Here is a 13,238-nt window from a genome sequence, read left to right as displayed (position 1 = left end):
CCCCAAGGACCTCTGCCTTGTCTGTGAGGTTCTGGTTTCGTGGCTTTTGTTATCCAAACAGGGGCCTTCTAGTTACTATTAGACAGAATTATCTTCTTTGTATGTTTCTTCTGCTCCTTCTGTTCCTTGTTTTGACCAGCTACCTCAATAGTAACTCTCCCCCACACACGACCTAGAAATGAATTTGTGCACCAGAATGGAATTCATGTAATCACATTTAAAACTCAAAATGCACTAAAAGCTTTGTTATCTGGAACATCTGAAGAATGGAAGTTGCCAATCAAACAAATGTGCCAGATACTCTGCTCCAACAAAGGAATCTGCAGTGACCCAACCCCACCCAGTCAGGAGCACCATGGCAATATCTCCCCACATCTGGCAGGACTCCTCCTCTCCTCATGCAGATTAGTGAGTTTGCTGCCCAAGCAGATTAGATGGCAGACTAGATGGGGGAGGGGAGATTCTGCTGCACAAGAGCAAGAATAACGGTAGTGTTAAATGATCCATCCTTAGCTGAAGCCCATGTAAATCACGACGACCACTGAAGAAATGAATATGGTACAGTGACAGGTATCCATGAGGTGCCGTGCATGTGCTTCCATACACAACACACATGTGGTATGTTGCGTGCAAGTCTAGACTTTTGCCTAGCAATTATGAAGTTAACTGTTTCAGAATGGAATAATAATTTACAAATTCACAGGGAAGAACGGCAGCCTACTGACTCACCATCCCCAGTCCTTGAAGCACTTAGTATTTACTTGAAGTACGGAATGAATGTGTCTCTGCTGAGCTATGTGCTCTCACCGAAAATTAAAAGGGCAGCGCAATAGTACCAAAAAAATATGGCACTAAGAACATAAATTCTGGTCTTCAATGGGTTTTTCTGAATTCTAAACTGCATATTACTCATTACAGGGCATCAAAGTATCAGTCATTTTCAAGCAACTGACTATAATTTTTTAAACTGGCATTTAATGCTTCATAATGTATATCTACATACCTAATAAAGACAGATTCAGATGTACAGTCATGTTGGTCTAAAGTAGCCGCACAAAATTTGAGTACTTTGTTAGTCTTAAAAGTGCCACTGTACTCAAATTTTGTTCTGCATACTGAATAACGTGATTAACTGAACCAGATTTTGTGTATGATCAGAAAAGAAATCAGTATACCACCACATTTTGCTTTGGAAAACGACATGATATATATTCAAAGCAATTCTGTACATTTTCCCTCTTCAAATTTTGAGTGCATTTTAATGACTATATAATAGTCAACTAAAGCCACAATTTCCAGACTTCATGTACCAGCAGAACATCTAGGCCCAATTCTTAGGGTTGCACCTCCTACCAATCTGGTTTCTTAGTCTCTGGCCCTGAAGCACAAATGTGCTGATATCACTCTCATTGAAAGCTGGAAGTGATGTCATTGACTGTTCTAGGATTTGCAAAAACTGTATGGTTTTACCATAGAGCAAAACACTAGAATGTCCCATGGCATCACTTTCAGTTTCCACCAGAAATTATGCCATAGCAATAGTCCCTATAAATGTTACTGGGGCCCTGCCAACTGTAGCCCGGAAACCCTACCAGATCTGTTCAGCTAATCTATCTGTACTTTAAAACCATTTAGCATTTCATTTTTCCCTTGTACCTTTCTGCACAGCCTATAATCAGACCTCAAGTGTCCTGACCACACTGGAGTAATCAATTTCTGCCGAAAGCAAGAAAGAAGCAGGTTCCCAGCTAACCAAAACAAATCTAGGCTAGATCCCACATTGAACAGTAATCTTTAATTGTCCCACTTTCCATATGACATGCTTCATGCAACTGGAACTGTTCGGTGTGAGAGTCTGCAAAATGAAAGTGGGAAGTAGAAAATAATGACGCCTCCTTCTACAGTAATGGAACGGAACGCTTCCTTTTCTGGCACATCCTTCTCCATGTGCTAAGGAACTCATAGATCTGTGTGTGCATTTGAAATTTTATTTTGTTGCTATCAATTTGATGAAAAGTTGGTTTTTACTCTGATCTATCCCCTCCAAGCACAACTGTTCCTTTTGACCTCTGTAAAGACATCAGCCTGTACATATAACTTATTGCTTCTGTTAGGTATCCTGAGCCCTTGGAACTGTTCAGGATATAAATTTTTGAACTTGATTGACTTTCAAAAGCAATTAATTACATGGATACAGAGACAAATGGTCAAAACACAGTAGAACAGACTGTAGAATGCCAAATAGGAATGAGAGTTAAACAGCACCTGGTGACACACCTTGCAGTGTCTTGGCATGCTAATATTATAGAATCATAGAGTTGGAAGGGGCCATACAGGACATCTAGTCCAACCCCCTGCTCAACGCAGGATTAGCCCTAAGCATCCTAAAGCATCCAAGAAAAGTGTGTATCCAACCTTTGCTTGAAGACTGCCAGTGAGGGGGAGCTCACCACCTCCTTAGGCAGCCTATTCCACTGCTGAACTACTCTGACTGTGAAAATTTTTTTCCTGATATCTAGCCTATATCGTTGTACTTGAAGTTTAAACCCATTACTGCGTGTCCTCTCCTCTGCAGCCAACAGAAACAGCATCCTGCCCTCCTCCAAGTGACAACCTTTCAAATACTTAAAGAGGGCTATCATGTCCCCTCTCAACCTCCTTTTCTCCAGGCTGAACATTCCCAAGTCCCTCAACCTATCTTCATAGGGCTTGGTCCCTATGAATTATCCCACAGTTAACACAAATTAACTTCCCTATGCATAGGGTTGTCAACCTCCAGGTGGGGCCTGTAGATCTCCAAGACTACAGCTATCAGTGTTTAAAATACATGAAACTATCAAACAGACCATTTTAATTCAACGTGGTTTCTTGAGACATAGAATGTGAAGCAGACCTGAATTGCGTATTACTGCATTAAAGGAAAATCTTGCTACATAATAATGTTTAGGTGGGCACGGGAGTGCCCAGATATAAAACGCAATCCCGAGGAATATTAGAAACAAGTCTGAAGAGGAAAAGAAAAGCTATTGAAACTTGATCACTTTTTTATATCTTCCCACACCAAGAAACCTTAAAAGAAACACTAATAGGACAAATAACTTCCCACATGAAAAACCGCTTCCAAAGATGACTAATCAAGCCACCCTGAGACCCTGAATAAACACTACTCAAACAAGGGGGGAAAGAAGGAAGGGAAAAAAGAGAGAGAAAAATTAAATAGCATTAACCATATACTGAAATGCATTTGTATAGTTGCATTTACAGGAACAGCTTTATATAGATAACTGATACAAGAACTGGCTGGAAAATAATTGGAGAATGTAGAAGAAAGGATCTTAAATCAGCACTGGGTCAGACTATATACATTTGTTTATAATTAATACCTACATACCTGGCTTTGGCACAGAATTGGTCATGGACTGAGGAACTTTGTCATTAATTAGTTCAACACATTCACTAGGAAAGAATCCCACCTGTGACAAAAGACAAACAGTAATAGTTTAATGCCTGTAGCACATTTACGACTGCATTTGAGTAAAACAGCAAGTGGAGCAAGTTCTATCAAGTTTGCAGTAAAGAGGATTTAAATGGTTGTGGGGTTAGATTTCAAGTTATTCTCTTGGGCAGTTGTTAAATTATCACTGACTACTGTGCTTCATAGGTATTACACCTCTGATTCGCTGGGATTTGAACTCATACAATTAAGGGACACTTGCTTCGGTCATCTTGGGAGGTCCTTGGAGTGCCTCCACTATGACTGTTTATGCACTGGAGGTTTCATGCCGGACTGCAGGCTGGAGTTTTAGTCATGGCAGGTTGGCCCACCTCTTCCTGCATCCACAAAGGAGAGCTTTTGGCCCAGTGCACTTCATCCACCCCTGAATTGTGCTCCTGCATGGGAGCTGGGGCAGTGAAGTTCCCAGTGCATAAACGGTCTATATAAGGCAAAGCAGATGGCAACCCAAGCCTTCTTGGTGGCGTGCCAAAATGGTGTGTGTTCCAAGGAGATTCATTGGTCTTCTTCTCTCATTGTCTCCCACCAGTGGATGAAGACTTTTTCATTTGGTTTGGCATTCCCCCATGGCTCTCCTCCTTGGTTGTGTTCTTATGTAGATTTGTATCTTTTGCTGAATTGTTTAAATACAATACACAAGTCTTTATTGGTTGCTGTTGTTGTTAGTTGCGAAGTCGTGTCCAACTCATCGCGACCCCATGGACAATGATCCTCCAGGGCTTCCCGTCCTCTACCGTTCCCCGGAGTCCATTTAAGCTCACACTGACTGCTTCAGTGACTCCATCCAGCCACCTCATTCTCTGTCGTCCCCTTCTTCTTTTGCCCTCTTTATTGGTATAATGGTTTAAATATTTTATACAATCATCTTTAAAGGCTGTGTTAATGGATGTATGTTTTCATACTGAAACATTTTAAGGTTAGCTGCCTTGGGAACCTATTCGAGTGGAGAGGTAGCATGAATGTTTTGAATAAATAAATATAGTCTGCAGCCTATCAAGTAATATGCAGAATGGGTGCCTATCTGACCTCACAAGGCTTGGCCATTCAACTACAAGGGAGGCATACAGGGCAGGCCTCCATCCTGTGTTACAAACTGCTTTGGGAAAACTCATCTTGATTTTTTTTTGGGGGGGGGGGATGGAGGGGGAATTGGGTTATTTAAGAACATGATTGACAACTGTTCAAGAAACAGAAACACAACTAGTTTGTGAAACAGGCTGCATTGTGTTTTTTTTGTTTTTGTTTTTAACAGGCTGTGTTACAGAAGCACTGAGCCAACCCAGTCACCATTCTACAATAAAATGTGTGATGAACTGGAAATAATCTGCAAGCTGTTGATGTACTGCCGTCTCTGAAGATAAAGGTTGGCAACCAGGGGACTGACTATATTCTCATGTTTTGAGGACCAGAACGCACTTCTTCAAACCCTGCTTTTCATCTCTTGTAAGACTCTTCTCTGGTTAAAGATCACACAGATTTATGGATGAAAGCTTTCCCCTCAGTTCCATTCTGACAAAGCGCCCCTGCTCCTGATTCTGTAAGAAATAGCAGGAACATGTAGCATTTCCCATTTTTGATGTAATGTCAGATATTCTATTGCATTTAAACTTGTTCTCTGCAGAGCAAGAACAATGGTATACCTACACTTGTTGAAAATACAGAAGTGATAAATATTGCTAAAGGAAGTTAAACCTTGTAGCAATGTAAAAGTTCAGGATCCGGAGTACTGGAAATGTTTGGCAACGAGCATAATAAAATCTTATCTGGTCTCTGCAAAGCAAAGGAACCTATATATAGGATACCAGAAACTAAGTTTCTGTAGCGGCATTTTAGCGCCTCTAAGATTTTAATGTAAACCGCCCTGAGCCTTCGGGAAGGGCGATATATAAATCTAAATAAGTAAATAAGTAAATAAGTAAGTAAATAAGTAAGTAAGTAAGTAAGTAAGTAAGTAAGTAAGTAAGTAAGTAAGTAAGTAAGTAAGTAAATAAATAAATAAATAAATAAATAAATAAATAAATAAATAAATAAATAAATAAATAAATAAGATTCTGGTATTTATTGGCGGCCGAAGTTAAAAAGAATTAAAACCATTTCCGGACTGTAAAACTATTAATTGCTTCATTAAATCTATCCAAAAAGGAAGGATCTTACTTGAGTGGGGAAAATTTTTTTAAAAATTATGGTTTCTTCGGGAGCAGAAAAATTTTATCTTGGCTTTGCACTCAAAAGTCCTACCCACCTGCACCATTCCACTTAAACAGACTAATAACATTAGCTACAAAAGCACTTTTGATTAACCACTTCCATTCACCCACTTTCCTTCACTTAGTTTGCCTAAATTAATGAAATACCTACCTATGGCCCATTATGCACGGCCGCCGAAACGGCGATTTCGGGTCACATGGAAAACACAGAGGGGGAAGACGCAAAACACACTGGTTATGCACAGGACGGGGCGCGACGGCAGCAAAACCCAAAGTAACCGATTATGCACGCAGCGATCCCGGTTGTGCCCCGGTCACCCGGAAGCTGCGCTTTCTTCCGCGTTTCGCTAATGCTGCTTTTTCGGCGGCATGCACCAAAGGTGCAGCTGGTTGCAGCCGGCTCCGTGCGTTATCAGTGATTTTAGTCACTGCCATTCCACCCCAAATGTGCGTTATTCCCCCCATGCATAATGGGTCAGTGTGATACATTTTAGCACAAGTAACTTGTGGCCAAAAAAAAAAAGATAAAACATTTTTTCTGGGGTAGCTGGAAACTAAATCAGAACTGAAAGCCTGGCTTTTCATTTCAACACTTTAATCCCATCAGCTATCACAGATGTTCTAATGAATGTTTAAGAGAGGAGCAAAAAATGCTCATTCCAAACTAAATGCTTCAGAAAGCAACTGTAATCGTTTCAGATTGTCCCAATTTCTTAGGAAAACCTCTATTACCAATTCTGCTTAAAATGGTCAGGGAACCCAAGTGCTTATTCTCAGGACTAGCAATGGAGAAATTAAAAACAATGAATTTGTGAAAATATTATCATTTATTATGGTCAAACTTAAATTATGTCTCAAGTCTGTTTGCAATTAAGTTCATATTTTCTATGCAATTTCCATTCCTTCTTAATTTTGGTCTCTATCTTGTTCACAATTGCTGTTGTCCAAGTGTGTTCTATTTTAAAGTCTTCCCCCTTTCATAACTCTTCTGATTTCCCTTTTGGATGGTCCTTAGGGCTGCTGTCACCGCTGATCATTTCTGCTGTTTGCTTTTGAAGGCCTTTAATCTCTGTCACTGCATATATCACAACTCCCCCCAAAGCATTTAGCCTGTCTTGTATTCATACAGTAGGCATTTTAATTATTTTCTTGCTATAAAAGGGAAGGCTGTAGAACACTGTAATTTTTAAAAGTAATGTAATATATGTGGAACTACTTTTAAATAAGCTTTCAAAAATTACAGTGTTCTAAAGCTGTCCGTTTTATAGCAAGAAAATAATTAAAATACATACTATATGAATATAAGATAGGCTATATGTGAAATAGAGCCGCTTGTGGCGCAGAGTGGTAAGGCAGCAGACATGCAGTCTGAAAGCTCTGCCCATGAGGCTGGGAGTTCAATCCCAGCAGCTGGCTCAAGGTTGACTCAGCCTTCCATCCTTCCAAGGTTGGTAAAATGAGTACCCAGCTTGCTGGGGGGTAAACGGTAATGACTGGGGAAGGCACTGGCAAACCACCCCGTACTGAGTCTGCCATGAAAACGCTAGAGGGTGTCACCCCAAAGATCAGACATGACTCGGTGCTTGCACAGGGGATACCTTTACCTTTAATATGTGAAATAGACAAATGGGAATAAGAGAGAAATGGCCATGAGAATAACACCAGGGATAGCTTTGGCCAGCCTCAAGTACAATTACACATGAGATTCCTTCTTCTAGCCTTCCAGCTAGTTTGCATTTTCAGCTTCTTTTTTCAGATATTAGCTTTTCTCCCTTTGGAGGCACCAAGTTAGCCTGATCACGAATAACCAGGCGCAGAAGATTAACTTGCTTCCATTCCCTCAATGGCTCTGCTTTGAATAAGAAAATAAGTCTCTATTTGGCTAAGCTATTAAGATAGCAATGAACTGAAAGACAACAACCTCGAGTAGAAACAAAAAGAAGACAGAGCTGCATACAGATGAGATCATTTCCCCATTCTCACATGGCCGTAGCAATATGGAAGGTAGTGCTTATATAATGCATCGTTAAGGAGGCCAAAATCTCTTGCACATTTAATTACTTCCACAGTCTTCCCAATATGGCAGTAACTGAAAATGTGTATGTTTCTAAATTACTTTTCTACTCAGCGAGGGAGGGAGGGAGGGAGGGAGGGAGGGAGGAAGGAAGGAAGGAAGGAAGGAAGGAAGGAAGGAAGGAAGGAAGGAAGGAAGGAAGGAAGGAAGGAAGGAAGGAAGGAAGTCTAGCAATTCTGAATCCCAGGTCCGCTCTTCTGACTGCTTTGTTGAGTCTAATTTAAATGACAGCATAAATTCATATGTCAAAATTGTGTTGATACTCTTCTATGGGCTCTGCAAGGCAGGCTGACATGTCAGTTCTGATTCTCTTTGAAATGATGACAAATTTACCATCCTCAGTGCCAGAAGAAAGCCAGCTGTTAAGGTCACCGCTTTTACTATGCAGCCCTTACCGAACTAAAATGCCACTATACAGTTCTTTATACACTTTGGGTTTTTTAGGGATGTGTCCTTAAAAGAAGTCTTCTTAAGCCCTTAAATCTTTCCAGAATCATGGAAACAAGGTGTTATGAATGTATCAGAGAGAACTCTAGTAGCATCAGTTACAATTCTGCAGGTAACTTCAGGTGGGCTGCAGCAGAAGAGCACCTTAAAGATTCCTGGCAAAGAGCGCTTTGACTCTTGAAACCTTAAACCCTGGGAATCTTCTTGTTTTTTATGGTGCTACTTAGGATTGCAAGTTCAGGCTTGGGAAGTACCTGGAGATTTGGGGGGGTGGAGTCTGAGGAAGGCAGGGGTTGTGGAGAGGAAGTGCTTCCAAGGGGTATAAAGGCCACAGAGTCCACCTTTCAAAGTGGTGGACATTTTCTCTGTCACTTGGAGATCAGTTGTAATAGCAGGACATCTCCAGCCACCACTCAAATCTAGCTCTTTAACATGCTTCTGGACTAAAATCTTGCAGTTCTGTATGTATGCAGATGCTTCTGCAATCCTACTTTAACCTGAAACTAGGGCATACCTGAAATCCATGTTTTCCCCTCCACCAGGTAGTCAGTTCCTTTGGAGGCATGTCGATAACAGATACAATATCCCCCACCTGGAAATGAACAATATAAATCCTTTTCTCAGTATTTTAAGACAGACTCATCTCTAGATGAAAACATACAAACACTCTACACACTGCAAAAAGGGAAAAAAGGCATAATATCCTTGCATGATCAGCAGTCCTAAGATCTACCATTAAAATATGAGTTCATGCATTATAAATTCTATACAATGTGCATTCTAAATATATGTGCATTCTAAACATAAGATGACTTATTCAAAAATAGCTAAAAGGCCCAAAGCTTTTCTAATTAAAACATGAAATGTGGGACTGAGCTAAATAAGCCCCCAAAACATGAAAAGCAAGGGGAAGATGAGTCTAGAACGAATTAACTCCTTGTTATTTTGTTCTCATTATCGTGCATTAGCCGTGTCCCTGCAGTTCTTCTTCATCCTATAAAAATAAGGGTGACCTTACAAAGACACCCTCTCTCAGTTTGAATGCAGCACGGAAATGTGATGTTACATCAGCAGGAAAGAAAGATGAAAGAAGATGCTTAGGGACCCCTTTGAGACCACTTTTCTAACATAAAACATTTAAAGTAGTTTGCACTCATCTCTTAATGCTTGCAAATGACACCAGCAAACCTCCCTCCATGCATGTGAAGTTCTTACTGTTTGCCTTTGGTGCCTTTCAGGCTTGCATTTTCAAGCTTATCTCTGCCACCAGGAGGTCTACAAATGTATTTTTTTTTACAACAAAAGCCAAGCACTTCGGGAATTTAATAGGAATTTGTGGGCCATATAAAGTGCTTTACAGAGGGATGCATCTCAATATGAGCCATATGGTGCCCACAAAGGAGCTAGGAATTTGTCAAATATGCAGTGGTAGTAATTCACTAGGCTAGCATATGCCTAGGATTTTTTAGAAGAAAGTTAGAAAAGATGCGGTTATTGCAACAGGACCTGATAAATCAGTCATAGGATTTTTTTTTTGTCCAAGCTTTAATTTGCTATCTTTTGAGAAATAATCCAAAATTCGATTTAAGCATCTATACACCAAATATAATGCCAAATAGTTGTGTTAAGATTAGGGGTTGGCACAGATGGAATACCAGCAGATTGTGGGGTCACAAATTTTCTCCTCCCTGGATCCTGAGATAGAGTACAACATTCATATGGTTCCTTGTTTTGCCTGTGCTTTTCTGTATGTCCTGGTTAATCCTGATCAAGCGTTATATCAGTATAAAGATTAATTATGAAGATAGATTCAAGCAGGTCTCCGTGTTGGTCTGAAGCAGCAGAACAAATTTAGAGTCCAGTGGCAACAGCAGTGACCAACACACTTTTATTCAAGGGATGAGCTTTCGCGTACAAGCATACTTCTTTAGATCAGCTCCTCTGTAACCCATGTTTGAAACCAGAGTTTGAAGCCGATTTGCAGATCTTCACTCCGAGAAACTAGGGTTATCATTAACCATGATTACCAGTGGGGCCAAAATAATATTGGAGAGCCAGTTTGGTGTAGTGGTTAGGAGGGCAAACTTCTAATCTAGCATGCCGGGTTCGATTCTGCGCTCCCCCACATGCAACCAGCTGGGTGACCTTGGGCTAGCCATGGCACTGATAAAACTGTTCTGACCGAGCAGTGATATCAGGGCTCTCTCAGCCTCACCCACCTCACAGAGTGTCTATTGTGGGGAGAGGAATGGGAAGGCGACTGTAAGCCGCTTTGAGCCTCCTTCGGGTAGGGAAAAGCGGCATATAAGAACCAACTCTTCTTCTTCTTCTTCTTAATTAAGGTTCAAGCCATTAGGGAAGGGCTAAAACCTCATGCAATTCCATGAAGAAACATGCAATTCCATTGCTTGCTCCCCTTAAGAGGGGGATCAGCTTTATGTTTGCACTGGACTTCGGTCTTAAATTCAAATAAATGAAAACTGATGTTAGTGAGACAACATTTAATGTTCTGTTAATAAACAGGATTCTACTCCAAACAATATTCACTCATATTCCCTTGGTTTTTTTAATACCCCAAAATAAAATTTAAAAATTCTTGGGAGGTATACTTTTGCTAAGGAAACTCATAATATTGTATGTTTGCAATGTTAGCAACAAGAAGAGTAAACACCAATTTAATTGCATGATTTGGGGTCTAATATACTTCAAGGTCATTCATGCAATCTTCTCCTACTGTTAATGTAGTCACTCATATTTCCAGACATTCAAATTGCACTGCCCCAAATCCATATTTAATATGTGCACATGTAGTACTAGGTGTTTTCTTCCTTCTTCAATTCTTTCAGTGATTTACCTCAAAGGACAGTTCATCGGCCGCCTGAGCAATGTATCTTTTAATAACGTGGGCAGCTGCTATAGCAGGAACATTAATAGATGACTCTTCGTGGACTAGCAGGTGATTCCCCTTGTTATCAATCTGTAACAAAAGATAAAGTAGATTGTGAGATTACGGAGGACGTGCAATCTTTTTTGTTTTATTGGTGTTCAAGAGTCGGAGAAACTTCATGAACATTCATAGAGACAGCCGAACCTGAAGGGTTCGCTGTAAAAAAAATAACTAAGGTGTGTGAAGAAATGCAGCGTAGGCAGCATATTCCAGAGAATGAGAAAGAATGATACAACACTAATGTCTAAATAACCGATTACTTTACCTTCTCTCTGAGAGAGGGTTATATTTTGCTTTACTGAAATGTGCTTTCTAAAAGCAACTATCAATCTCTATTACAAAGACAGTTCAGCTTTACTTTTGACAGATTTTCTAGCAACATGGAAAAGCAATTCCTTAAAATATTTGTAATTTATTGTTCTTTAGCTTTAGCCTTCCTACTTAACTGTCCTCCAGAGAATCTGGATACAATAAAAATGGTAAGTGAGTGGGGAAAGCTGCATAAATGGCCACCCAGCAGAAGAGCTATGGCAATGCTAGTTAACTGGGACACAGTCACACTGAGATAGGATTGTCTTTCAGTCTACTATGACCCACTTTAAAAATTTCTGCTTTACTTATTACTGGTGAAGCACAGTCACAGAGAATTCAGTTAGACTCCTGTAATTCATGGCTATTTCACAATTGTATGCAGTTGCCAGTGGTTCATTCAGAGTTCCTTAGCTGGCATAGTGAGGTTTATTTCTGCATAATGTGTGAAACATACAGCTGAGCCAACATGGGCATGAAATGTAATTTGCAATGAACTTTGCCACTCCAAAACATAACATTTTTGCTTTAGCGATTCTTCCAGGGTCAGGGTGATACAGAACAATTTGCCCATGCAAACTGAGGTCAGCAAGCTATGCCAGCACAGTGTGACATTTTGCAGCCAAATAGGATTTGCTACACATCAGAAAGACTATTTGGAGGAAGGGGAATTTTTCCTGCCCTCAGTCTTCTCTGGATTTATGTCAATGTGATAATGCCATTATGTCGCTTATGTTATTGCTGATTAGCTGAGATCGGTTCAGTTTCCTGAATGGCACCAGAACTATAAACTGGAAAATGAATCAGCAGTGAATAAAACAGATTGCAGGTGGTATGCAAAATAAATAAATAAATAAATAAATAAACAGGGGAGGGGTGTTACTGCACTGTCTCTGGAAACTCCCCTTTATTCCAAAACTTAGCATTCACAAAAATTCATTAGAAACCTAGTCAATTAGCCTCATTACTGAAGGAGGACATACATTATTCCAACAGCAGTACTGGTAAAAAAAGATACTTCCTATAAAATACAGCTGTACTTGGTGAAAAGAGACAAGAAATGCAATGTATTGCAAATTGTGTCACCTAAAACAGCTATACTATTCCACTAAGCAAGCACAGAAAATGGAGAATGAATTATGAAAGCTTTTCTGGAAGTAACCTTTCCTGAGTAGTACTTATTTTATTTACTACAATGCCTAAAGCAGGGGTAGTCAAACTGCAGCCCTCCAGATGTCCATGGACTACAATTCCCAGGAGCCCCCTGCCAGCAAGTGCTGGCAGGGGGCTCCTGGGAATTGTAGTCCATGGACATCTGGAGGGCCGCAGTTTGACTACCCCTGGGCTAAAGTGTAGTTTATTTTATTATTTATTTATTTGTTTGTTTGTTTGTTTGTTTATTTATTTATTTATTTGTCTGCAAGATCTTGAAGAAGATCCTGTAGCTGATACTGGCTACACAGTATGTGCCTTCTACGTGAAGTGTTTTCCAGTCCTCCAAAATGCTCATTGAAACAACTTTTGGTTGTTTCGGGCATTCCTCCAAGGTGAGGTGCCCTCTGATGATAGCAGTATCATTAGAGGGCACCTAACCTTGGAGGAATGCCCAAAACAACAAAACTACAGGGTTCAGCATCTTAAGCTCTAGCAAGGACAATAAATTTATTTTATGTATTTCTCCTCTCTCTTTTAATGACACTAGAAGGGAACGAACACTGCCAGCATCAATTTATGATTTGA

General features: G+C 40.2%; 1 protein-coding gene across 8 annotated transcripts in view; it reads right to left on the bottom strand.

The window, feature by feature from the left end:
* ARHGAP32 (Rho GTPase activating protein 32) overlaps positions 1–13,238 on the bottom strand; it is a 196,859-nt gene that overhangs the window by 52,621 nt on the left and 131,000 nt on the right. For all 8 annotated transcript variants that reach the window (XM_077306405.1, XM_077306406.1, XM_077306404.1 and 5 more), the window contains exons 8-10: positions 11,097–11,219; positions 8,757–8,834; positions 3,392–3,473 (exon numbers count right to left, since the gene is read on the bottom strand). In XM_077306405.1, the coding sequence (XP_077162520.1) occupies positions 3,392–3,473; positions 8,757–8,834; positions 11,097–11,219 (283 nt within the window). The remainder of the gene's footprint in view (positions 1–3,391; positions 3,474–8,756; positions 8,835–11,096; positions 11,220–13,238) is intronic.

This window comes from Paroedura picta, chromosome 12 (assembly GCF_049243985.1).
Source record: "Paroedura picta isolate Pp20150507F chromosome 12, Ppicta_v3.0, whole genome shotgun sequence".
NCBI classification, from domain to species: domain Eukaryota; kingdom Metazoa; phylum Chordata; class Lepidosauria; order Squamata; family Gekkonidae; genus Paroedura; species Paroedura picta.
Note: the sequence above shows the minus strand (reverse complement) of the source record. Positions and strands in the feature narration are given on the sequence as shown.